General features: G+C 41.9%; 1 protein-coding gene across 1 annotated transcript in view; it reads left to right on the top strand.

The window, feature by feature from the left end:
• The first annotated feature begins 41 nt into the window (after positions 1 to 41).
• CCDC83 (coiled-coil domain containing 83) overlaps positions 42 to 25,239 on the top strand; it is a 46,779-nt gene continuing 21,581 nt past the window's right edge. Inside the window, exons 1-6 of the mRNA XM_015558856.1 lie at positions 42 to 411; positions 6,339 to 6,459; positions 12,051 to 12,135; positions 13,448 to 13,607; positions 17,110 to 17,277; positions 24,399 to 24,490. Of these exons, the coding sequence (XP_015414342.1) occupies positions 6,365 to 6,459; positions 12,051 to 12,135; positions 13,448 to 13,607; positions 17,110 to 17,277; positions 24,399 to 24,490 (600 nt within the window). The 5' untranslated portion in view covers positions 42 to 411; positions 6,339 to 6,364. The remainder of the gene's footprint in view (positions 412 to 6,338; positions 6,460 to 12,050; positions 12,136 to 13,447; positions 13,608 to 17,109; positions 17,278 to 24,398; positions 24,491 to 25,239) is intronic.

Below are 25,239 nucleotides of genomic sequence, written 5' to 3'. Positions count from 1 at the left end.
GTCCGCTGGCCCCCTCCCAGTGCTACTTTCCCCGCCCACAGCTGCGATTCCGCACCTGGAAGCCGTGAGGGCAGGTGGGGAGACTCCTCCATCTCCGCTGGGTCCCCATCTCCTTCCAGTCTTGACCATTAAGACGTTGCGAGCATCTCCGCCCCACCCCCACCGGCCCTGGAGGTTGCTTTCCCTAAAATGGGCCTGACGTCCTCCATGGGGAGCTGTTCCTGGGCCTTTGGGAGCCCCTGGAGGGGTTCTCAGAAGCACACCCCGCCTCTTCGCCGAGGAAACAGCGTGCGAGGGCGATCTTTTGATCTGACCAGAAAATTAACCCGTCTCTCTCTGCCTTGCAGTGCGTTGCTGACTTGCCATTCCAGATCTTCTGCGCACAGAGGGCAGGATCTGAATATCCTTCAGGTGTGTAACCTCACAGCAGGCGCTCAGTAAACTAATAACCCTTCCATTCCTATGGGGCTTTAGCACTTGGCGGTTTTCCCAAAGCATTTGAGCTTCAGTAGTCCCTCCGGGTGGAGGTTGGAAAGAAGGAAGAGAAACGGAGGGTCAGAGAGGCTTAGAGGCATGTCCACTAGAGGAGGAGCTAGGACGAGTCCCAGTCTCGCTTTTCTTAATGCTCTTCTCACAGAATTCCCGGCCTGGTGAATGAATGAATGAATTCCTTCTGAGGGAGGGCCTCACGCACATCCTTGCCTCCTACCCAACAGACACAGACACACTGTAGGTGTGTGTTGATGGCTTTTCACCCACACCCTCCCAATCCATAGATTTTGCTTTCTTTTTAAATTATTATTTACTTGTTAGATTTGTTTCCCCATAATTCTCTGCTGGGCCAAGGGAGTTGAATGGTTGGGAGATGGGAGATGTTCCATCTAAGGGAGAAAAAAAGATTTCTGCGACGGCAAAGAAAAATAGTGACCGGGTATTTATTAGAGTGTGTGCTAATTGCTCATGGATTTCCTGTCTGCCACCCCAATACCCAACCTTAGTAGATCCTTTTTACACTCACCACTGCTGTTGAACCTTCTTGTTCTCCTCCTCCATCCAACTATAAAAGTATAAAGTACTATTAAAGTACTGCTTGTATTTCCACTGTCCTCACAACAATCTCTTTGTGGTTATGTTTCTTTTTTGATTTTCTAAATCCGAAGGAGAACAGGAGTTGGGTGACAAGGTAGTTCTGGTTGCTAGAAAAGTTAGTGTAATATACTGCATTTCAAACTGTTTGTTACTAGCAACTCGGGATCAAAAGATAGACCAATCTTTAAGCTAAGAATCCAATATAATTTGGGAACTGCAGTTCAAAAATGTGCCACAGACCAAAGGATCGGTATTGGTAAAGAACATACATGCTAAAGCAACACACATCACAATCATGGGAGTGAAAGTTGAAACTGTTATTTGGCCAGATATTTTTAAATACCTTGGTTTGAATATATAGTTACTATATCTTTAAGCTGGCTGCATTTTACATTTTAAAGCTGCTTTGGGCTACATTTAGATGATCTCTACCAATAAGGTCTGAAATTTTTTAAGCTAACTTTTAGATAATGTTATCATTACTAAAAGGCTTTAAATGAATTCAGGAGGTGTCTTTTGCTAGAGGGAATTCTAAAGTACTTAAAAATTGTATTAAAAATGTGTTCTAGCATAAGTGAGAATTTGAGTTTAAAAGTGATTTTGGTCGTGGACGAGGTGGCTGAGTGGTTAAGGCAATGGACTGCTAAAAGTGATTTTGCTTTTTAAATTTAGGGTACATACAACATCAGGAGCACATAAATAGGGCCATTAGATAAAGAAAGTAGCATACATTATTTACAAGTCAATCATTCAAATCAGACACTTACTGAATATCTAGTTTGTGCCTGTGGGAGATGCCAGCCTATGTGCCAATATCTATTCTTGAATTCCCAAAGATAAGGGTTTGTTGAAGTAGTTAGTTGCTATTCGGTATTGAAGGAGTTATGTTTTGTTGAAGATGAATGTCATGAATATTTTCAAATATATAGCTGAATTGACACTGTAATGAGATACATCTTTAGATTGCTCTTTAACAAAGACCTTTGGAGGTACCACATCAGTAGTAGTAGTAGTAAGACTTAACACAAGTTATAGCTAGTTAATGGCAAAGCCAGTTACATTTTAAGACTTCTAACACCCATATAGAGATCTTTTAACTAGATCATGCTTTCAACCACTAATGCAGTGGTTCTCAACCTTCCTAATGCCACAACCCTTTAACACAGTTCCTGATGTTGTGGTGGCCCCCAACCATAAAATATTTTCGTTGCTACTTCATAACTGTCATTTTGCTGCTGTTATGAATTATAATCTAAATATCTGATATGCAGAATATATTTTCATTGTTACCAACTGAACATAATTAAAGCATAGTGATTAATCACAAAAACAATATGTAATTATATATGTGTTTTCCGATGGTCTTAGGTGACCCCTGTGAAAGGGTCATTCAACCCCCAAAGGGGTCGCGACCCACAGGTTGAGAACCCCTGCACTAATGGAATCTTATTGAGAACTTTTGTCATTGTTACTAAGAAAATATCTTTCATTTTAATCTACATTTGTAAAACACTAGAGGCCCAGTGCACAAAATTCATGCATGGGTAGGGTCCCTAGGCCTGGCTGGTGATCAGGGCAGATCAAATACCCCCCCCCCACCACCACCATGCCTTCCTGCCTCCCAGCCTCCTCCTCCCCTCACTCTCCTCAGTGCCTGCCAGGCCACTGGCTTCCCACCATGTTCCACGCTGCCCCCTGGTGATCAGCACACGTCACAGTGAGCTATGGAACTCTTGTTCTCCTGGTTGAACTCCCAAGGGGGACACTTTGCATATTAGCCTTTTATATATATAGATTAGCTAACAAACAACAGGATCCATTTCAAATGTCCAGCAAAATATTAGGGCAGAACTTGCATCCCTCCCAGCCTCCACAAAATTATGGCACAAGTCATTAGGAGGCTTCTGGCTATTCATGGCTCCACAAAGTGGTGACAAAAAGTCTTCAGGAGCTTTCTAGATATTGAGCCAGGATCCTGAGACTGCACAGGAAAGGACATACTCATTGGGGAGGTTATTTTGCAGTCAAGTAAAGCATTACAGAATTACAGTATATTGACGAACATGGCTACTATATGTCCATTTTTACTAAACAGGCTTCTTGCTTTTCACTGAGAAGCATTTGAGGAATATTTTATGGAACATTTTCTGACAGAAAGTGATTATGGAGTAAACTCTAAAAAGGCTGGGGATCTGAGTCTTTCAAACCCAGCCTCCACAGCTGCCCTCACTCCATGGCATGTTATGGAATGCCCAAACAGAGGAAGCCCAGATGGCCCCAAAGGTCACACTGAGAGTGAAGGTCTTCATATCATTCATTACCTGCACAATTTTGCTAAAGTCTTTTAAAGCTGTTCATTGCTTTTTAAAAGTTCTGCTGGGGTATGCTTCTTTCTTCCTGTCAATCTAAGTAGCGATCTTGCCTCTTCTATATTTTATAACCAGAGGCCAGGTAAAGTGTCATGAACAGAGCAGGCACTAAATAAATGTTTATAGTTACCAACAAACAGGTCAGGTGTCCATTTGTCAGGAAATATTCTAAGTGAGACCTTCCTGGAAGATGATTCCATTACTTCGTGAATGTTTTTCTAGGATTCTCACCCTTTACTGAGATAGAAATCATCTGGGTGATCAGGAACTATAAATCCTTTTAAATATTTACGAAAATCCTCATTGTTTGTAGAACATCATCAAATGCAAAAGTGCATGTTGAGGTGATGTCATTAACTCATTGCAATCCTATATAATAAAAGTTGAATATGCAAATCGACCAAACATCGGAATGACTGGTCACTATGACGCGCACTGATCACCAGGGGGTAGATGCTCAATGCAGGAGCTGCCCCCTGGTGGTCAGTGAGCTCCCACAGGAGGAGCCCAACTCAGCCAGAAGTCGGGCTCACAGCTGGTGAGCGCAGCAGCAGTGGCAGGCATCAGCGCTAAGGACCCCTTGGGTATGACTGTCAGCTATCCCGGAGGGGTCTGGACTGCGAGAGGGTGCTAGCCAGGCTGAGGGACCCCCTTGTCCTCACAGTGACAAATATTGTGCACTGAGCCTCTGGTGCAACTAGAGAGCACGCAATCCAATTGGCTTACTAATTTTCTGGAAAGGGTGTGAAACAATGAATCTTAATATAGTTTATGCATAAATCATTTGGACTTAATGGATCCACATTTTCACTCATATTTTATTAAAATCCTTTGCCATGGGCTGCAATTAGGTAACTAAGTATACATTAGTCAGAGAGTTGAAAACGTTAGAGCCAGGTAACTGAGGTAATTTTTCGAGATGAGGTCATTTTTTCCTCCAGCACCAGATGGATGCTGCAGGTGGGAACCATAACACTTTGATCTCTTCCATATGACTTGGAAAGAAAATTAGAGGTTAATGTTGACATTTGTTTTAACTTGTAAATGAAATATTTTATAGTAAAAATCACTGTTAAATTGTAAGCTACTGTGAAATGAAACACTTGTCAGCATGCTGTCTTTTTGTGCAACTGTCAAGTTAAAAATTTGAACTCTAAAATAGAAAATAATATGAAAAATTCAACTCTGTATCTGAAACAAAAGGAAGTCATTTTTTTCCCTTAGCTGGCAAATTTTTGTGAACTGTGATGGTATAGTGACACGTTTTGGTTTGTAGCGCATGCAATTATTCTCACTTTCCTATCTGAGAACACAGTTAATCTACTGCCCTGCCTCAACGGATTCAGTATTTCTGTTGTGTCACCTTTGTGACTCTCAGTTGGCAAGTATTGCAGTACATTTGAATTCACATATACCCAAATCGGTTAGAATGTAGAGATGCGCAGACCTGGCTAGAAAAGTCTCAGACACAAAGACCGGGCCTCGCTGGCGGCCTGGGTGTGCGAGCAGCATGTCTACAGGGAAAAGGTGTGTTCTCATTTCAGAGAGTTTTTCCACTATGGGTATGAATAATCCATGTAGATTGCCAATTCAGTGATCCAAATCAATGATGGCTGTTGACAATAGCAAACCACATAGGTGAGCCTTCCCACGCATCATCATACTTGGCAGCAGGCAGTCATCCTGCTGTACCTTTGAAGAAGCCCGATCGGGGGCTGTAAGTTAAGGGGGCACAATATTGAGTTCTTTCTATACGTCAGACACTGCTAGGTGCCTTATAAATAGTAGCCTATTTAATCCTTACAACAGCTTTCAGAAGAAGACTTCTGTTTTCACTTTATAGATAATGAATTTGAAGCTCAAAAAGATTAAGCAAGCTAGTCAAGGTTACATAGATAGGAAGTGGTGGCTCTAGTATTAAAACATGTCTGCCTGTGTCACTCATCCATCTTATCTATTTCTTCACTTGACAAGGATTTGTCGTGCATCTGTCATGCTGGGGGTGAGATACAGGGATACACAAGAATAACATCACCCCCAGGCTCACGGAGTTCCCAGCCATTCTAACAAATTACAAAGGTTATGTTCTTTCTGCCATACCCAACTAATACACCGACTGAAGGGTAGGCAGTTGTTTTTTAGAGATTAGTGGAAAAATGAAAGATAAAAGAAAATTTGTTAAAGACTATTTGAAAAGAAGTACTTTAGTATCCATGTCCAATCTCTGGAGTATTCCTGTTTACTATCAAACTACCTGAACAGTGGGCCTAATTTCCCCTTTGAAAAGAATAGTATTTTTCATAATTTTTTATTACTAGATGCAAAAGCAATTAATAGCTGATGAACAGTTACTGTTAATAAGAATGCATTAGTATTATTATTATTATTACCTTTTACTTATAAACCTCTTAACCATTTAAAAAATACTTTAACGTGTGTTTTCTATTCACTCTTTATGACAGCCCTGGCCAAGCCTGATTTTTTTGGATCCAGATTTCTTGGTGCTCATAGAAAGCAGTTCTTTTGCTTTGTCTTAATTTTTTAAAAAGTAACATTGATTGAGCTGCTGCTATCAGTAGTGCATTCTGCCAAACACTGTGGAGAAATAAAATGATTTAAAAAGTTCAGTCATTGCTCTTAAAGAAGCTTGATCAGGGCAACAGATAGATAACATAAGGGAGTGAGCCTCACCGTTTGGGGTGGGCTAATCCTGCACCTGGGCTACACATGGAATTCAAGAAGCCAACTGATGAAGGACGTCATGGAATTGTGGTGGATGTGAGGTAGAAAAGCAGCCTGGGTGCCTAATCTTGAGTAAACACCAGTAGAGGGGCCGAGACAAGAGTTTATTTACTTCTCTTACATCTCTTTTCAAAACAGGTATTTCTTACTAGCTAAGCAACACAATGGAAACCCCAGCGAAAGCAAGTAAAAAGGATACCCACGATGGGCAGCCGAAAGAAGAGAGACTGTCTATCAGCGAAGCACTTCTACACTATCAGTAAGCGTGGCTTGTAAAAAACCCAGCCGTTTCCGGTTTCTGTGTATGAATGGCCACCATCATCATTAAGACTCATGTAAAAGCTGTCCAGGGAGCCGGGCGGCAGGGGATTGGAGGCGGAATTGCATGCACTCTTGCGCTAAGTGCCTATTGTTAACAGTTTGGGAAACTTGGACTATCACGTAGCCCAAGCAGTAGCTATGGAACAGCACCCATCAATGTGGTTTTAGCTCCCTCCCTCCCTCCCTCCTCTTTTATTGGTCACTTTCCCGTATACACACAACATGCAACACGGAATAGTTAGCATACATTCACAGAAGAGTCATCGAGGAAACTTTTCTTCTTTATTTAACTTTTCATTTCCAGACATTCCAATTTGCATTCTCTCCAAATAGCTACAGATCAAATAAAAATGATTTGGCATTATTTTTAGTAAGAATAATATTTTTTAATGTTTCCCTCCCCGGAGCTGGAGACAAAACTAGAGGTCACACCTCCTCTATGTTCATGTTTTACCCGACCAGTGGGAGCTGAGCCCCTTGGCAGCTTTTGAACCCCAGCCTTGGCACAGGGTGGGTGTTTTAATGTGTGATTCTTAGGGAGTGAATGAATGATTATAGGTGAGTCTCTCTCCAAATGAGAATGTACTTCATTCATGCATTCATTGAACTAATACTTGACTCTTTGCCAAGAAAGAGGCAGATGCTGGGTACTAGGTGACAACAGTGAACAGGTCCCTGTCTGATGAAGCATGAGAGACAGAGATTAGATAACTAATTCAAGCTTTTTTAAAAAAGAAAAAAAAGAAAAAACACACATAATTAAGGTGCAATGAAAGAAAAGAGTGGGGTGCTACAGAGGGGTCAGGGAAAGCTCGTTTTAAGAAGCAATGTTTCAGCTGATGTCTGGGAGAGGAACGGGTGTTATGGAGACAGAGCAGTAGAGAGAAGGCTTGTGGGAAAGACACAGGTGAGGAAGTGCTTGTTCCAGTCCAGGAAACAAGAGAAGGCAGGGTGAGGGCAAGAGGGCAAGTGCAGACTCGGATACCCTTGGCAAGTGTGAGCAGGGCCCTGTAGGGCCCTTGGGATTTGGGAATGGCAAGCCATTTGTTGGAGGGGACAAGGTGGGAAGTGGGGAACCTGCGACACTGGTGACTAGGTCTTTGTTTGAGGGAATTATTTTTAATTCAGGGAAACTTCATCTGCTTCTTGAGAGACTAAGAGAGAAAGACCCACGGAAAGGGACCTTTCACGAGGCTCCCTTTTATTTTCTGCTTGACATAACTTTAATAACCAGAAACTACCAGCACTCACTTCTCAACCTAACTGCAAAGCTGCCTCATCTCATCTTAGGAGAGATGGACAGAAAGTCAGCCTCTAATGTGCTTCCTCCCCACCTTACCCTCCACCCCCTCCCTGTTTACAGTGACAATGTCCAATCACAACTGTTTCTCTCTCTTCTGGGTCATCCAGAGGCCAGTCTTTCTCCTATGTCACAGAGGTTTACAAAGAGGCAACACTTAAAAATTCTCATAATGTTGCCACGATAGAAATTAAACATCCCATGCTTTTGTTGTCTTTGCTTTGTAAAAACTGAATAAATAATCTCATGGCCTGCAACAGCCAAGGCCTCACTGCTAGGGACACTGTATCATTCCAGGTGTTCCTAGGTGACAGAAGTTTTGTCACATGACAGATCACCAGGACGTCCCCTCATTCTCTGAGATAGGATTCTTCCAGGGTCCCCCAGCAATCTCTAACATTTCTCATACACAACCTCAGCTCCTAACAACAAGCTGAGAGCACATAGTAGGCAGTCAATGATTTCTGAACAATTGAACTTTTTAAAATATATCCCAAGAAAATGAGGTCATGAACTTCCATGGTTATTTGTAAAGATCTGAGGCTGTTAGTGATAAATCTATAAGGTGACCAGCTCTGAGCAATGATGGTTTTTATTTTCTCCTTATATGTATCTCCCCTCACTCCCAGTTTTCCACAAAGAGTATGGATATAGATATAGAAAGAGATGTGCATATTATTATGGGGGGGGGGGGGGGGGGGGGGGGGGGGAGAGAGAGAGAGAGAGAGAGAGAGAGAGAGAGAGAGAGATAGAACTTTTTGGAATCCAAATTTATTTTCCTTTGCAGAACTCTCAATAAAATTGCATAGAGGGAGAAAGAGGACACATTACTAACATTTTAAAAATACAGGGAGGGAAGAGAAAAAGTGACATTCTATATACTAAGAATTTGACATCATTGTGCTTTAGAATAATAGTGCTATATAGCCTTTTAATTCTCTTAAATATGTCCTACCTCACTGATGTATTATCCCACTTTTTTCAGCATTTAGTATGCCATGTGGGTCACTAGGGCACTGAGTAGATGAGGGAGATATGAAAAGGAAGAAGTACAGAGAATGGTGAAGCTTGAATTCCCACCGTGGCTCACAGCGTGGAATCCTGAAGCTCAAATCCATCTCTCTGTGAGGCCTGACAACATGGAAGTGAATTCCAAGGAGAGTCTAGGCCAGTGATGGCGAACGTTTTGAGCTCGGCGTGTCAGCATTTTGAAAAACCCTAACTTAATTCTGGTGCCATGTCACATATTGAAATTTTTGATATTTGCAACCACAGTAAAACAAAGACTTATATTTTTGATATTTATTTGATATATTTAAATGCCATTTAACAAAGAAAAATCAACCCAAAAAATGAGTTCGCGTGTCACCTCTGACATGCGTGTCATAGGTTCGCCATCACTGGTCTAGGCTAAGGAAGGGGGCGATGATGCCGCCAAAACCTTCGGGGCATCTCAGAATTCCCCTGCAGATTTTTCTGAACCTCTCACTGCAGAAGGAACACAAGACAAAGCCCTCGGTTGCCTGCTCCTCTCTTCTCTGAGGGGAGGAATGGTAGGCTTACGTGTAGGGTGGCCAGATGCAGCAAATGAAAATACAGAGGCTCAATTTAATTTGAATTTCAGGTAAACAACAATTTTTTTTTAGTACAAGTGTGTCCCATGCAATATCTGGGGTTGGGGCTGAATGTAATCTCCAGTTTGCTCTTTGCATGCTCAGTCACCAACAAGGTAGGCTCTCAGGCTCACACCAATGGAGACCACATACTTGGCACCCATTTCCCTGCTCCACCCATGCAGAGAACTAGGATTACCATATTATAATTGCACAAATGTGAATAATTAGCGTAGGCTCTTTCAGATCATTTTCATTGATAACATTTCTATTTTTCTCCTTAAAAATGGGAGGTAGAGCCCTAACCGGTTTGGCTCAGTGGATAGAGCATCAGCCTGCAGACTGAAGGGTCCCAGGTTCGATTCCAGTCAAGGGCATGTACCTTGGTTGTGGGCACATCCCCGGTAGGGGGTGTGCAGGAGGCAGCTGATTGATGTTTCTCTCTCATCGATGTTTCTAACTCTCTATCCCTCTCCCTTCCTCTCTGTAAAAAAAATCAATAAAATATATTTTAAAATGGGAGGTAGAAAAGGCACTCTTTCAAAATCGTACATCTAAGCTTTAGGTAAGAAGTAAAAGATGGCTTATACGTCCCAATAGCTTTATTTCAAACTATTGTGTAGAGACCACCATATCTATAGTAGTGTTTTCACTTACTATTGTTCTCATATCCTGTTATTTCCCCCATAGTATTTATCACAATATGTAAATAATATGTTTGTGTATTACTTTGTTGTCTAGTAGAATGTAAGCTCTTTGAAGGCCAGTATCATAAGGACATTCATTGTTCGTCACTCTCTCTATACAGCCCAAAACAATGCTAGGCACATGGAGGCTACTCATTAAATCTCCATTATACTAGTATGTACGACTGACTGCATGAAAGGCAACACTGATCAACTTAAATTGTAGAATCTTGGAACTGACAAGGAATGATGGAGTTCATCTCCTTCAATTCTCTTATTTATAGAAGAGCAAGCCGAGGCCTAAACAGGTTAAGAGGCAGTTAGTGGAGGCCAAGCCTAAAATCCAAGGCTCATAGTATCTAAACAGAGCTTTTATGCCACTAAAGGATTTGCTTGTTTTGTTTTTATGTCCTATTTTCTCATCATTTGGAAAGAAGGAACCTTATTTTTCTCTCTACTATGTATACAGTGTCACAAATATCAATGATCACTTGGAGGAAGGGTTGAGGAAGTTAGATTCAAATTCAACTGAAATTTACTACGTACTTTGTGTCAGAAACATTCACATATGATTTCTTATTTTAACCCCTTATAAAAATATGTAGAGCTGGGTATTGGCCTCCATTAACAGCTTGGAAATTGAGTCTCAGAGAGCTGACTTGCCTGCGGTCAGATAGGTGAGAAGTGGTAGGGACAAAATTGAAAACCAGAGTTCCTCATCCATTAACCACTCCCCTCTCTGTTTACTACACCACGGAACTGCTATATTCTGTGTGTTTTTTAAGTTGAGGTAAGGAGGTTATATAGAGCTATGTCTGCGGCCTTATTTTGGTCTCATCTTTAAAGTTATAAGTTTTACTAAGTAACAGAGATATCAAGATATACTTAATACTTCAAATAGCCATCAAATGGCCCAAGTCTTTCCGCACTTTTCTCTCTTTCATACTTAGCAGATGCTCAACAAATTCTTGTGGGTGTTAAAAAAAAAAATGTATGTGGCCCTAACCAGTTTGGCTCAGTGGATAGAGCGTCAGCCTGTGGACTGAAAGGTCCCAGGTTCGATTCTGGTCAAGCGCATGTACCTTGGTTGCGGGCACATCCCCAGTAGGAGGTGTGCAGGAGGCAGCTGATCGATGTTTCTCTCCCATCCATGTTTCTAACTCTCTATCCCTCTCCCTTCCTCTCTGTAAAGAATCAATAAAATACATTTTTTAAAAAATGTATGTGTCAGGAAAGAAGCTTTTATTATTTATAGAAGAGATGACATACTAATGAACTTGAACCAATAGGTATGCCTAGTTTACCTTTCCATTTCAAGAGGATGGGCATGCCTTATAAAGTCTTTGTTTTGTCATTTTTATCTGAATGTTTTTAGAATTCTAGAAATCATGTTTTCAGTGTGCCCTCTCTAGGGTCTCTTAAAGCCGAATTATTTAAAGGTAGTTAGAAAGCGTCAAAATTACTACTATGAAATACAAATGGTGATTGATTTCAAAACCTGAAGTTATCTCTATCTTTTACTGAGTAAAATATACCCAGAAACACAAAATCACTTAAGAGAGGTTCTTATTCCTACATGGGTTTTTATAATCTATTTAATACTTTATTTCAACTCAAATATTTTAACTTTTCAATGTTTTTAAATATATTTTATTGATTTTTTACAGAGATGAAGGGAGAGAGATAGAGAGTTAGAAACATCGATGAGAGAGTAACATCGATCAGCTGCCTCCTGCACACTCCCCACGGGGGATGTGCCCGCAACCCAGGTACATGCCCTTGACCGGAATCGAACCTGGGACCTTCCAGTCTGCAGGCCGACGCTCTATCCACTGAGCCAAACCAGTTTTGGCTTAACTTTTCAATTTTGACTCACTAATTTTTCCTAAGATAAGTAATTGTAACAAATGTTATCTTGGTTTATTACCAGCTTGCAAATAAAGGAGAATATAGTAGAACGATTGATGGTGCAGATAAAGAATCTTAGAGAAAAGAACCAAAAGTCTCATGACAGAGTGAGTATAAGATTTAAAACCTATTTATAGTCATTAAACATTTACACAAATGCTTAAAAAAATTTTGAGTTATGAAATGTACCCTAGGAAATTATCTTACTTAGTGCTTATAATTGGTTAATTTACAATCTATTTGAGTGTGGGTTTTTTGTACATGTGAGGCAAAAGGGTATTGCTGTTCCTATTATATTATTTGCAGTGTCAGAGGAAGTCCGTTTGAATTTTGTTATTTAAATATGTTTTTGGTGATTTTCAGAGAGAGAGGAAGGGAGAGGGATAGAGAGATAGAAACATCGATGAGAAACATCATCTATTGGCTGCCTCCTGCACGCCTCTTTCTGGAGATTGTACCCGCAACCCAGTCATATGCCCTGACCAGGAATCAAATCGGTGACCTCTTGGTTCATGGGTCAATGCTCATCCAATGAGCCACACCGGCCAGGCTGAATTGTGTTATTTAGATCATGAGGATGCTGAATGTTAGGTTAAAAATTTTAAAGTTCTGAAACCACATTAATCTTCTAATTTCTTCTTTAACCTAAACATTGTTTCTTTATTTTTAATTTCTGTATCTGTTTTCTTTTAGATTTTTTAGAGTGCGAATATGTAAATATTATTTGAAAAGTACAATCTTAGTTGCTAAATGACTAATTTAATGTTTAAGATTATATGTTGTTGTTTTTTAAATCAGATTAAAACGGATATCCAAGAGGTGCTGTATGCAACTATAAGAACTAAAGACAAAGAGAAATAAAGTTTGAAAGCAGTAAATGGTCATTAAACTTATCCCATAAAGCATCTCATGAATGGCGAAATCCATCTCATGAGGATGTCCCCTATTAAAACATTAACTTTATATGGACCCTGAAACTTCCACACTGAAATGTTATTTGAGGAGGGGGGCTTTTGTCCAAAAAAGACTATTTACAAATTTTTAAAAATACATTTTTATTGATTTTAGAGTGGAAGGGAGAGGGAGAGAGAGAAACATCAGTGATGAGAGAGAATTATTGATCAGCTGCCTCCTCCACGCCCCCCCTCCAGGGATCGAGCTGCAACTGAATTGAACCATGACCTCCTGGTTCATAGGTCAATGCTCAACCACTGAGCTACACTAGCCAGGCTAAATGTAATTTTCTATCCAATGGTTACTGGGATTAATTTTAAGTCTCCCATATTCCATATACTTTTAAAGATATTATTGTATACCTTATTTAATTAAATATTTCTCACTTTCTAAGCCTCTATTTTGAGGAAAATCCGTGTAAACACTTCAGCAGATGTACTTGATTACTGTTGTTTTTCATGACAGAATGGACGCTTAAAGGATGAACAGATTTGGCACATACGGAACCTAATAAAGGAACTGAGTGAAGAGAAGTCGGAAGGATTAAAAGTAACAAGAGAGGATGTCGAAACAGCAATGAAAGAGAAGTGGAAGTTTGAAAGAGACCAGGAACAAAACTTAAAAGGTGATGTACGAACTCGGAAGTTTACCATGAAGCTGAATCAAGTTATGTCTTGAATGTATTAACACTGCTGTTTCCTAACATATCAAAAATGCTGTGACCATATTTCGGAGAATATCATTATCACCACAACTACAAACACATGGAGGTAAAGGAACAGGAGAGGGAAGTCACAGAGTGGGCAGGGAGCTGGAATCAAGTGAGGAGGAGGAGGAAGGGCAGGGATGAAAACCAAAGACACATGAAAACCATCTGACGCCTACACACTGGACGATATCCTGTTAGACGCCACTCTGAACTCCTCACAGTGGGGGTCTCTCCTTTCTGTTGGGGAATTCTCTTGCTTGGTGGCCTCATTGGCTTCTGCCTCAGTTCAGAGACGGGAATGATAAGGTGAATTTAACCATGAAGATTCCCCCGACCACTATCTCTACCGAGCTCAGCCCCACTTTACGCCCATTTAGATGGGCAAAGAGGGATTCGCGTTGGAAAAGAGGCAGTGTGGAGGACAGGTGCAGAATCTGAAGGACCCAGGACATACTCTTGCCATGGGCTTAGGAAATACCATGATCCTAGGGGTAAGTTACACACACAGTTTTGACACTTGTATTGTTTTTTTTTTTTTTAATTCCTATTCTTTTATCCCAAGGTTGCTGCTAGGATTTCTAAAACTACTTTAGCCAGGGCCCTATCAACACCACCTCTGCTAGGACGCTGGAAAGCATGGGCAAGAGACTTGAGTGCTATCAGGAAGCAGTACTGGAAGCTGGGACTAGAATGTCCTGCATTTCCCTGTGTGTTTCAGGGAGCCTCCTCACCCAAGCACTTGGCACAGAACAGGCATGCATTCAAAGATAATTTGCTGGTTTGAACGAAACTGTTACTAAAAGCAAACATTAACCAGCAAAATTCATTCTTGGGGGTCTCAAAAACTGTCCCCATCCACCTCCTCCTACCCCCGTTCTTTCTGGGCAACAATGATGTCATGAGGTGGTAAGTGTGTATGGTGCAGGGCTCCTCTCCAGGAAAGTGTTGCTTATGTTTGGAAGGAATCCTTTCATCAGTCCGTGGAGATGGGAGTGAGACCAAAACAGATCCTCTGATGTGCTCACTGAGCGGCCTCCACAGGGAATGGGCCCAGTGACTTGAGGTGTGTCTGCTTAGGGTTTGGGCTGAGTGCCGGGCGTGTATGTCATGCAAGGCTGGGGCCCAGCTGGATGCCTGAGCACAGCAGAGGAGGACTGGACGTGCGTGCTGTCCAAGGAAGAAAGCCACCCACAGAAGCCAAGAAAGAAAGGGGGAGAGAGCAGGTGTGTCTGTTACGTACAGGTAGTCACTGGCCACTGGGCTGGTTTGTGGAGCAGCAGCCATACCTTCAGCTTGTTTCCATGCAGAACCTCAGACCCGTCCAGACCTACTGAATTGGAACCTGCATTTTGATAAGGTCCTAGGACAGTGATGGCGAACCTATGACACACGTGTCAGAGGTGACACGCGAACTCATTTTTTTGGTTGATTTTTCTTTGTTAAATGGCATTTAAATATATAAAATAAATACCAAAGATATAAGTCTTTGTTTTACTATGGTTGCAAATATCAAAAAATTTCTATATGTGACACGGCACCAGAGTTAAGTTAGGGTTTTTCAAAATGCTGACACACCGAGCTCAAAAGGTTTGCCATCACTGCCCTAAGGAGATTCCTACACACAGTGAGTCTTGAGAAGCACTGATGTAATGCCTTCCTTCTAACTTTAGTTAGGACTCTTTCAGTTACCAGGATAAAAATCTAACCCAAACTTGCTTAAGCATAAAGAAGATGGTCATTCTTTTTCAGATAACCAAGTAGAAAAGGTAGGTGCCCCAGAGCCTCACATGCTCTCAGATCTCAGCTCTTATAAAATAAATTTAAAAAACTCCCTCTCCCCTCCCTACCTCTCCTCCTCTCTCTTCTTCTTTCGCCCTCCCCACCTCCTTTATCCCTGTGCTCTCTCTGTCATGTTGTCCCCATGAGGCTGGCACTCAAACCATAGACACCTCTGATCTTACATCCTTATAACCTCAGAATGGAGACAAGAGACATGTTTTCCACCAGTTTCAGTAAAAATATTTCTCTGAAGGACTCAGCTTGTGCCTAGCTTGGGACACATGCCCACTCCGGGACCAGTCCCTGTGGTCAGGAGAAGGGGTCACTCTAATTGGCCTACATTCAGGGTGGGGCAAAAGTAGGTTTTCAGTTGTGAGTATGTGAAACATAGTTTATTTCTTGAACTTTTACTTATTAATTATTGTAGCATTTTTCATACAAATAACTTTATTTGACAAGGAGCAGGAAAAGGGTGTTACCAGAAAGGAAGTGAAGAGGGTTCTGGGAAAGTAGAGTAATATGATGCCAACCCGCACTCCCCCCAAAAGCCAAGGTGGCACAGGGCTGAGCCAGCAGCCATCTGCTCAAATGAGAGGACGCTGACCACCGGGGTTAGAGGAGGCTTAACTGTCAAGTGACAAAGCAAGTGCTGTTTATGAAGGGGTGTCAAAATCTATGATCTTACATCTTTGGAAGAAGACATGTCTGGAGTCCTCCTGGGCCTCCGGACTGAAGAACAGCCCTCCCGCCCGACTGGAATGCATCTGTCATTCCATAAGCATCTACTGAGCCCCAACTACGTGCCAGACTCTTGCTAAGAGCTGGGCTTACAGAGATGAGTTGAGAGGGTTAGCTGCCGTCAGGAGCTCTCAGAGATGAGTGAGAGGTGGTACTGGCCGCAAGGAGCTCTCAGACAAGAGGGTGTGTGGTAGTGAGCCATGTAGCCATTATGTCATGGCACCTGCCTCTCTGTAACGCTTCCTTTTCCAAAATATCCAGCAGCACCATATTCAGCCTGAAGACTGAGTGGCACATCATGCTTAGCAAGTGCAGCAGGACCAACGGAACACTTACATAGTTGAGATGGCTCAGTGTCTGTACCTGTTTAACTGGGGAGCATATCTTTCACTCTGAAGTCTTATAAGTGGGTGTGGGGGAAACTTGTTATGACTATCATATACTATCATTTCACACAAATGAACTTGAGATGACAGGCTAAACAACTCACTTATAGAAATGGTTGCCAAGGACTATGGAATGATAAAGGATGAAATCACTTTGCCCAGAGGCATAATGGGCAGAAAAATGACAATTTACTAATAAAAAAAAAGTGTGGGACATCATATATTGTACACGAGGAATAATTTAAACTTGTGGGTTCCTAGGCATATAGCTTAATTGTCTATTGTAGCTTCCAATCATAGCCCCAAACATCTACTTTAGAGTTGAAATTTTAATTTTAGATTTTGAATCATGAGGGATAGTTAAACAATAGTTTGAATAATTTAGAGTTCCTATATATAAAATAGGATTTATGAGATAACAGCATTTTAATATCAGATTCATCAAATCAGATGGCAACATATAACGGTGGCAAGGACTGCGGAAATGACATGGTGTTTTGATTTTCTTTCAACAGATATGCGCTTGCAAATAAGTAATGCTGAGAAACTATTTCTTGAGAAACTCAGTGAGAAGGCATATTGGGAAGAGTACAAGAATGTAGGGAGTGCACAACATGCTAAACTCATTATCTCCTTACAAAATGACATCAATAAAGTGAAAGAGAATGCGGAGAAAATGTCAGGTCAGTTGCAACAAAACCAGTTCAAGTTCAGTAAAAACACTTTAGAGGGCAGACATTTGATGGGGGAAAAAAAATGGGTACTCCCTGAACCATCCGTTCACTGGGTCAGCACCAGCAGCTTGAGCCCCATAGCAGAGGTGGAGGAGGAAACAGAGAAACTATCCCAGGACCACCTAAGAAACTGCGGAGGGGAAGTAAAGGGAGGGGAGGCGGGCTGGAGAAACCCTGCCAGCAACCAAAGAAGTTTCATTCAAGGACGAAGTTTCATTCAGTGGGTGGTGTCTGTGCTGCCACACACGGGGCTGGGGTAAGTTCAGTGAGGCAGGAGGGTGCTGGGGTCGGGTTATGTTGGAAAGGAAATCCACCTGAGGTAAACTAAAGCAGTCTCAAGCAAACGCTAAGTTGTAGTCAGAAAACACTGGAGAACAAACACGACACAGAAGTGGAGAGGGTATGGAGCAGGATGACGTTAGGCGTGAGGGCGCACCAGGACTAGCTCTGGGGAACATGAGGCCACCTCATCTGTCTGTCGCTGCAACTAGCAGAGTGGCTTAAAGGGTCACCAGAGACCCCGAGACAGGAAAGTCGCAGGAAAGAACAAGTGGGAGAAAGTTGGCCTGAAAGAATGCGGTGGGTGGATGGCAGTTCTGAGCCCAGCTGGAGATGGTGCCCAGCATGGTAGTGGGTTCATGTGAGGTCGTTGCCATCATCCTCTGCTGAGGGCCTGTCCAGACACTCTGCTTCTAGACTAATTTTCATGTAAGTTTCCCAGCTCAGGGCCTCAGGTGGTATAAATGCGGCCCCAGATTAGTCTGGGCTTGGAATTACACTTTTCCAAAAGGTTCTCCTCCCCAAAGAAAAGTACAGAGTGTGACACCTTCCTCCTCCGGTCTGTTTCCCCCGCCACTCAGTCCTCTCTCTAGATAAAACCACTGTGACCAGTTTCTTAACGGAGCCTTTCAGGAATATTATATACACAAACAGCGCGCTACGAGTGTGACTTTCCATGCAACAATGTGGACATCATTCTAGATCTGTACTTACTAGCACCTCTTCACTCTCCCAATGGCTATTTGGTCTTGTGGTACTATAATTTTTTAACCTACTGATATGGATTTGGGTTGTTTCCTGCTTTTTACTATTACAAATAATGCTGCAATGAATATCCTTGTACATATCTCATTTTACTGTGATCAGTATTCTTATAATCATGTACTTTCATTTATGTGTCTCTCTAAAGAGAAATGGCTGGCCCAACAGCCCATTTATTTTTATTTTGAGAGGCCTGGCCCTCCATAGAAGTTGTACTAAGTTTCCCCACATTTTCAATAATGGGTGATATTATCCAACTTTTTGTTTGTCAGCCTTAAAAGTAGAAAACTGGTCCAGCTGGTGTGGCTCAATGGTTGAGCGGTGACCTACGAACCAGGAGGCCACAGTTCGATTCCCGGTCAGGCCACATGCCCAGGTTTCAGGTTCAATCCCCAGTGTGGGGCATGCAGGAGGCATCCATTCAATGATTCTCTCCCATCATTGATGTTTCTATCTCTCTTTCCTTCTCCCTTCCGCTCTGAAATCAATTAAAAATATATGTTTTTAAAACGTAGAAAACTGTATCTCACTATAGCTTTAATTTACATTTCTCTTATTATGAACACTAGTGAATATCTTTTCATAAGGTCAAGAAGCATATGAATTTTCTTTCATATGAACCAGTTCACACCCTTTGCCCACTTTCTATTGTATAGCGAAACATTTTCCATTGTTAAGGAAATTAGCTCTTTAACAGTGCTATAAGGTACAAATATTTTTCCCATTTGTCATTAGCCTTTTATTTTTGAGGTGTCTATGAGAAAATTTTGTAGTTTTATATTTAAATCTTTGACTTGTGTTTTGCGTGTGTGTGAGAGGTAGGAAGTTTTTTGCCAGATGATTTTCCAGCTGTCCCAACATCATTTATCAAGTAATCCATTTTCACCCTACTGATCTGAGATGTGAACTTCATCGTATTTTAATTTCCCGTGTGTATAAGGAGATCTTTCTGTACTTTCTACTCTGTTCCATTGATTTGTCTATGTATTTGTGCACCAGTGCTATACTTCTAAAATGATTATTTTTCTAGCATGTTTAAAATGTTTTAAAATTGTATCCAGCATTTCTTTATACTTTTAAAGCAGAAAGAGTGATTTTCTCATATAAAACTAAACTCATTATCTTTTTTGAAATTTATCTTTATTGTTGAAAGTATTACAGATGTCCCCTTTCTTTTTCCCATTGGCCCCTTTCACTCCCCTGCCCCCATTCCTGATCATGTTACCTGTGTCCATCAACCATTATCTTGATTAGACATTTGGATGATTTGTTTCAGCTAAAAATTTTCATTGCTTGAGGTAGTATCAGTGAAGTGAGAGCTCTCCTGCCCCTTGCCATGCTCCCCTACAGCCCTGGGGGAAGAGCTACAGAAGTTAAGGTCAGAGGAAATGGTAGAAGGTCCAAGCTAAGGAGAGAATAGCCATAACTCTGAATGAAATTGAAAATTTGATTTTTATATATTAAAAAAAAAACTGAACATATTGATTAGTGCTTGAAGGACCTCTTCTTTTCACAAAGGAACCAGAAAAGGTATAGGATTTGCCATGTATCTTACTAAGACAGAGCTACTAGCCTCCTAGCATGAATTTTAAAGGGAAGAGACGAAAATCAGGTTGCTTGATGTCCCATGATCACTATAGTGAGGAATGGGAGGACTGAAGATGGAAAGTGAAGGCCATCGGATCAGTGGTGGCCCTAGGATGGCTCCTCCCTACATTTACCTCTCGGCCTGTGACTCCCTCTCAGGGCACCTCTGCTATGCTCTGTGTGCTTGTCCCATTCTCTCCTTGCTTCCCACAGATCAATTTTGCAGTGTTCTCCAGCCCAGGCTCTGAAGAGAACTAATCAGACCTAGCACAAACCGTCCTTGGTCCACTGTCCCCCCGCCCTGCCCCCCCCCCCCTCATTCAGCAGCCACACTGAGGCCTGGGGCAGGAGGAGAAAGAAGCGCCTTGAGCTGCTGCCCTGAGCTTTACCTAGAAGGAGATATTAGGGTATTGGTACCGAAACACAGTGACTGATTATTCAGGACATGGCTCCTTCGCACAATAAAAGGAAAGGAAAGCTGAGGTAGGCCCAGGAATAAAGTGTGGGTTATTACCCGTCATTAGATGTTAGGGTCAGAGATCATTTTGACTTTTGTCCTTCCAGGTGCACAGGACAGGGAGCCATACAAGTTCTTTGTGAGTTAAAAGACGAGGGTTCAGGTCCACTTACAAAAAAGTAACATTCCTTCTTTGAATGTCAGTTTCCTCGTCGGCAACCTCTGAGAGTCCCTAAGTGACCTCCAAGAGCACTCACAGTCCCAGCACCTGCTTTTCTACACCTGATCGCCTCTAGCCCTTACAAGCTCCTCTGGGTTGGATGTCACTGTGTCGGTTTAAAGATGAGGAAAGAAATGCCCAAGGGAGTTCTTTGTCTTTACCAAACTCACAAGCTCAGCAAGTAGTGGAAATGAGATTTGAACCCATGTGTGTGACACCAAGCCAATATGCTTCAGGTAGTCCTCCCAGCGCCGAGGCAGGGAGGCAGGCAGGCAGGCAGGCAGGGACGGCTCCGTAACACGCTGGGCCTGAAGAAACGCTCCAGGGCTGGTGCTGCTCGGTTTTCTCCAGATGGGGCTGAAAGGAGGCCGCCACCGCGGGGGAGGATCAGCACAATAAAGCGGTATGACACCAGAAGTATGTGAAGCGTAGACAGCCAACTCCCAAAAAAGCTGTGGAGGAGTCAGCCGAAGCTGAGCTAGACACAACAGAGAAAGGAGGAAATGCAAAGCAGGCCTCGGCCAGGCAGTCAGCTTGTGAGAAGTGACCACATTACACTGGGCACCTGAGCAGCCAGCAGCCCGAAGGGACAAGGTCACAGGCTCCCACGCTTCCACTGGCGACAGTCTCACACTTTTATGAGGAGACTTTCACACACGCCCAGCTCCTTTGGCTGTATTCACACATGAGTGGTTAAGAGTTGTTATCTGATCATCTGAATCGCAAAGGGTAAAGATGAGGTTTCACATCCTCCCTTCTGCAGGGTTAACTCTGCTTTTAAGAAGAAAAACAGCCCACACAATTTTATACGGAATTTGAAACAGAGTTTGGATGTTATTACTGCTTTTTCAGTACAAATATGGCAACAGAGAGCTGCAACTTTAGTCGGAGAGTATTTAGTCATCTCTTTTTTATTATTTACAGCAAAGAATTAATATTTCATGTTATCAAGCTCTTTTATTTTATTTTATTTTTTTATTTATTTCAGAGAGGAAGGGAGAGGGAGAGAGAGATAGAAACATCAATGATGAGAGAGAATCATTGATTGGTTGCCTCCTGCACGCCCCACACTGGGGATCGAGCCCACAACCCAGGCGTGTGCCCTGAATCGAACCTGTGACTGAGCCAAACCAGCCAGGGCCATATGGTTCCTTTTAAATGCTAAGTCTGTAAAATTATTATGGCTAGCCTCCTGATACATGGCAACTTTTAGACTGATGTTAGTGTTTTGTTGGGTAGATGTTTCAAAAATACCCAGAATTAGTCTAATGGACTATGTCCTGAATTAAAAAAGAGAGTCCATCAGAAATGAGGTTGGAAAGATTAATATACTCAAGCAATTACTTCAAATGAGTAAGAAAAATACAGATTTTAGCAATGAGCACCTGTGGGCTGGAAGAATGAAGACTTCCATTTCTCACTCTCCAGATGTCAAATTAGACTAGTCCCCAAAATCTTACAAACCCTCTTGTTTATAAACGGCTCTCTCATCAGACACTCTTGTGCCAACTCCATTAGAGGCAGACCCTGACCATTGCGGCCCCCTTTCTGGCCACTCCACAACTTGGGGAGCTCTCCCTTCCTCCCGGCTCACGGCCCCTCCCCTCCCACCAAAGCTGCCACTGGCCGTTGCCATGATTTGGGGCTGCTGTCCTGCGCTGCAGCCTCAGATCCCTGCCTGCCAAAGACGGGCAGTTTGCCCAATTTAATTTTCTTCAGAATATTTTTAATATCTGTTGAGTCCCAGGGATTTCAGTAATAGAAAGATGAGGAAAAGAAGTGTTTACACTCTGCCTTCAGCGTTTTCTTCGGTTAGGAGACACAGTGCTTCCGGTACTAAGTCCAGATGGTACTAAGTCCCGCCCAGCCCGCAGCCCCCTCTCCAAACTACTGAAAGAGCAGACCTGCAGTTCCGTCCATGCCGTTGCAAATGGTAAGAATTCCTTCTTTTTTACAGCAGCATAGTATTCCATCAGGTAGATGTACTACATTTTTCTAATCCATTCATCTGTTGATGGGCACTTAGGCTGTTTCCAAATCTTAGCTATGGTAGATTGTGCTGCTATGAACATAGGGATGCATATATCCTTTCTGATTGGTGTTTCTGGTTTCTTGGGACTACAGGAGGAAGGCGGGGGAGGGGTGGGGGGGGGGGGTAAGAGATTAAGCAAAGGACTCGTAGGCATGCATATAAGCATAACTAATGGACATAAGACACTGGGGGGGAGGGGTAAGGGAGGCCAGGGGAAGGCAAGGAGGGAAAAAAAGGAGACAAACGTACTACTCTTTGTAATATTTTAAGCAATAATAAAAAATAATGCTAAACAACAACAAAAAACAAACAAACAAAAAGAGCAGACCTGCAGACCTCCCCCATGCAAGGCAGACCCCTGAGAATTCTTGGCTGACTCTGTCTGTGGGGAACACTGTCCCTTTGAAACAATGTCCTAAAGGGCAGTGAGGTTCCACACCACCATTGGGACAATGCTACTGTTTAGTGACGGAATCCTGTAACTAAACGGGTCTCTGTGGACCAGCCCAGAAATCCAGCAACCTTAATTGTCAGCATCATTTGTATGAGAAAATACTTTCCAACTTCCCAATAATGATCCTTCAGGCCTTATAAATATAACATAGATGTTATCATAAAACAAAACTAACCTGATTGTTCTCTGGTTGGGAGTGGTCCAGTTCCCTCCTGTTGCACACGGGTGACGCCCTCACTTTATTCAATCTTTGCTCAAATGTTACCTCCTTAAAAAAGTATTCTATGATCACCATGTCTAAAATAGAGACTTGTAGTTTTTCTTCATCACACACATCTCCACCCGAAATGTTTATTTGCTTGTTTACATATTTCTGGTCTGGCTTCCCCACTAGAACGTACATGTCTTAAAGGTAGGGGTTTTGTCCCTTATTTGGCAATACTATCAGTGCCTTAAATAGTGTCACAGACATCCAAAAAACTTGATGATTTATTGTATGAACAGTGAACAAACTGGACTGATTTATCCTGCTTTGCTTCTCTCCAACCTGTAAAGCAGCCCCATGTCACTGTGCCTCACTTCCCTTGAATAGGGGTGCTGGTTAGATGACCTCTAAGCAACTCTCAAGGCCTCAAACTTTATGATCCTTTGCTCTCTCACTTCTGACATTTATGACCTAAGAAAGTCCAGAGAGGGTAGAGAATCTGCACTTCTTCTCTGTCCTCTCTCTCCCTCTGAGCCTAACTCAGAGCCAGGTCTACTGACTTTCACAGCTCTTCTACCATTCTCGCTCCTCTCTCATTTTGTCCTACCTGTCCCAGGAAACACACTCCAAGAACACTGGAAATGTAGTTAGGTGAAGTCAGAGGTACAGGATGCTATGCAAGTGAGTAATCAAATCTCCCTTATATTTCTGTTGTGGAATCAGAAGTTGTGGGATAGGAAGTTGTGTGACATGAAGTTGTGTGATATGAAGGGTAGATGGACACACAAGGACTCAAATATTGGAAGCTCTCCCTTTGGAGAGACAATCCTTTGAAAGTACAAATGTTCTTGGGATAGATGTCATCTTAAACTAACTCACATTAAGGTGCTAGTAAATTATTGGAGCATTTCTGCTAACTGAAGGTTCTAGATGCTTCATTAACTATGTACCCTAAAAACTCAGGGAGTAAAAGGTGTAAAACAGAGAGGTGAAAATCATGGAAGATAAAATTTACTAACATCATGGCTTTATCTAGAATCAGCCTTGTTAAGCTTTCTAATTTTCTTTTTAAAGAACAGTATAAAATCACTCTAGAAGATGCTAGAAAAAGAATAATCAGAGACACTTTGCTGCAACTGGACCAAAAGAAGGAATGGGCCACAGAGGTATACTTCAGTTTTTTTATTTTAAGAAACACACAACTTTCCTCCTTATTTTTCCTTGTAGTATCCTATATAATAAAAGGCTAATATGCAAATTGTTCCCTCCACTGGGAATTTGACCAGAGGGCAGGGCCAGCTGGCCAACCAACCGCCCTCGGCCCCTCCCTGCTGCCGATCCAGCCGGACCCCACCCATACATGAATTCGTGCACTGGGCCTCTAGTATTATAATAGTTAAGAACTTGAGGTCTTAAATTAGGCAGTTTGTATTTAAATTACAGTTCTATCACTTATTTGGTATATAAACTGAATTAGTTACTTGACTTTTCTGGGCTTCAGTTTCTAAATCTATAAAAAGGGGAAAATAATAATATTTACCTTTAAAGAATAAGGATTGAATAAGATGATTTAAATAGCATAGTATCTCATAAGGATCAAGAGCTTAAATTATTATTCATTTATTTTTAAAGTATAATAATAATGGCTACAGTACGTTATTAAATAAAGTTGTGGATGAATTATAGAATGAAATATAATTTGTCTAAAAAGTACTTTCTTATATATCCAAACCTAAGAGAGCATACTTTATATTCCTAGAGCTTTAAAGATTTGAGATATAAAAAATATTTGAGATATAATCTCTAATCTTATATGTTTTCAAATTTCTTTGTTTTGCAAGAATATCTCTTTTTTCCCCTCACTGTCCTTCCCTTGTTCCCAGAATATCGTCTTAATCAGTGAGGCCCACTGGGA

Source organism: Myotis davidii, unplaced genomic scaffold (assembly GCF_000327345.1).
Source record: "Myotis davidii unplaced genomic scaffold, ASM32734v1 scaffold430, whole genome shotgun sequence".
Classification (NCBI taxonomy): Eukaryota; Metazoa; Chordata; class Mammalia; order Chiroptera; family Vespertilionidae; genus Myotis; species Myotis davidii.
Note: the sequence above shows the minus strand (reverse complement) of the source record. Positions and strands in the feature narration are given on the sequence as shown.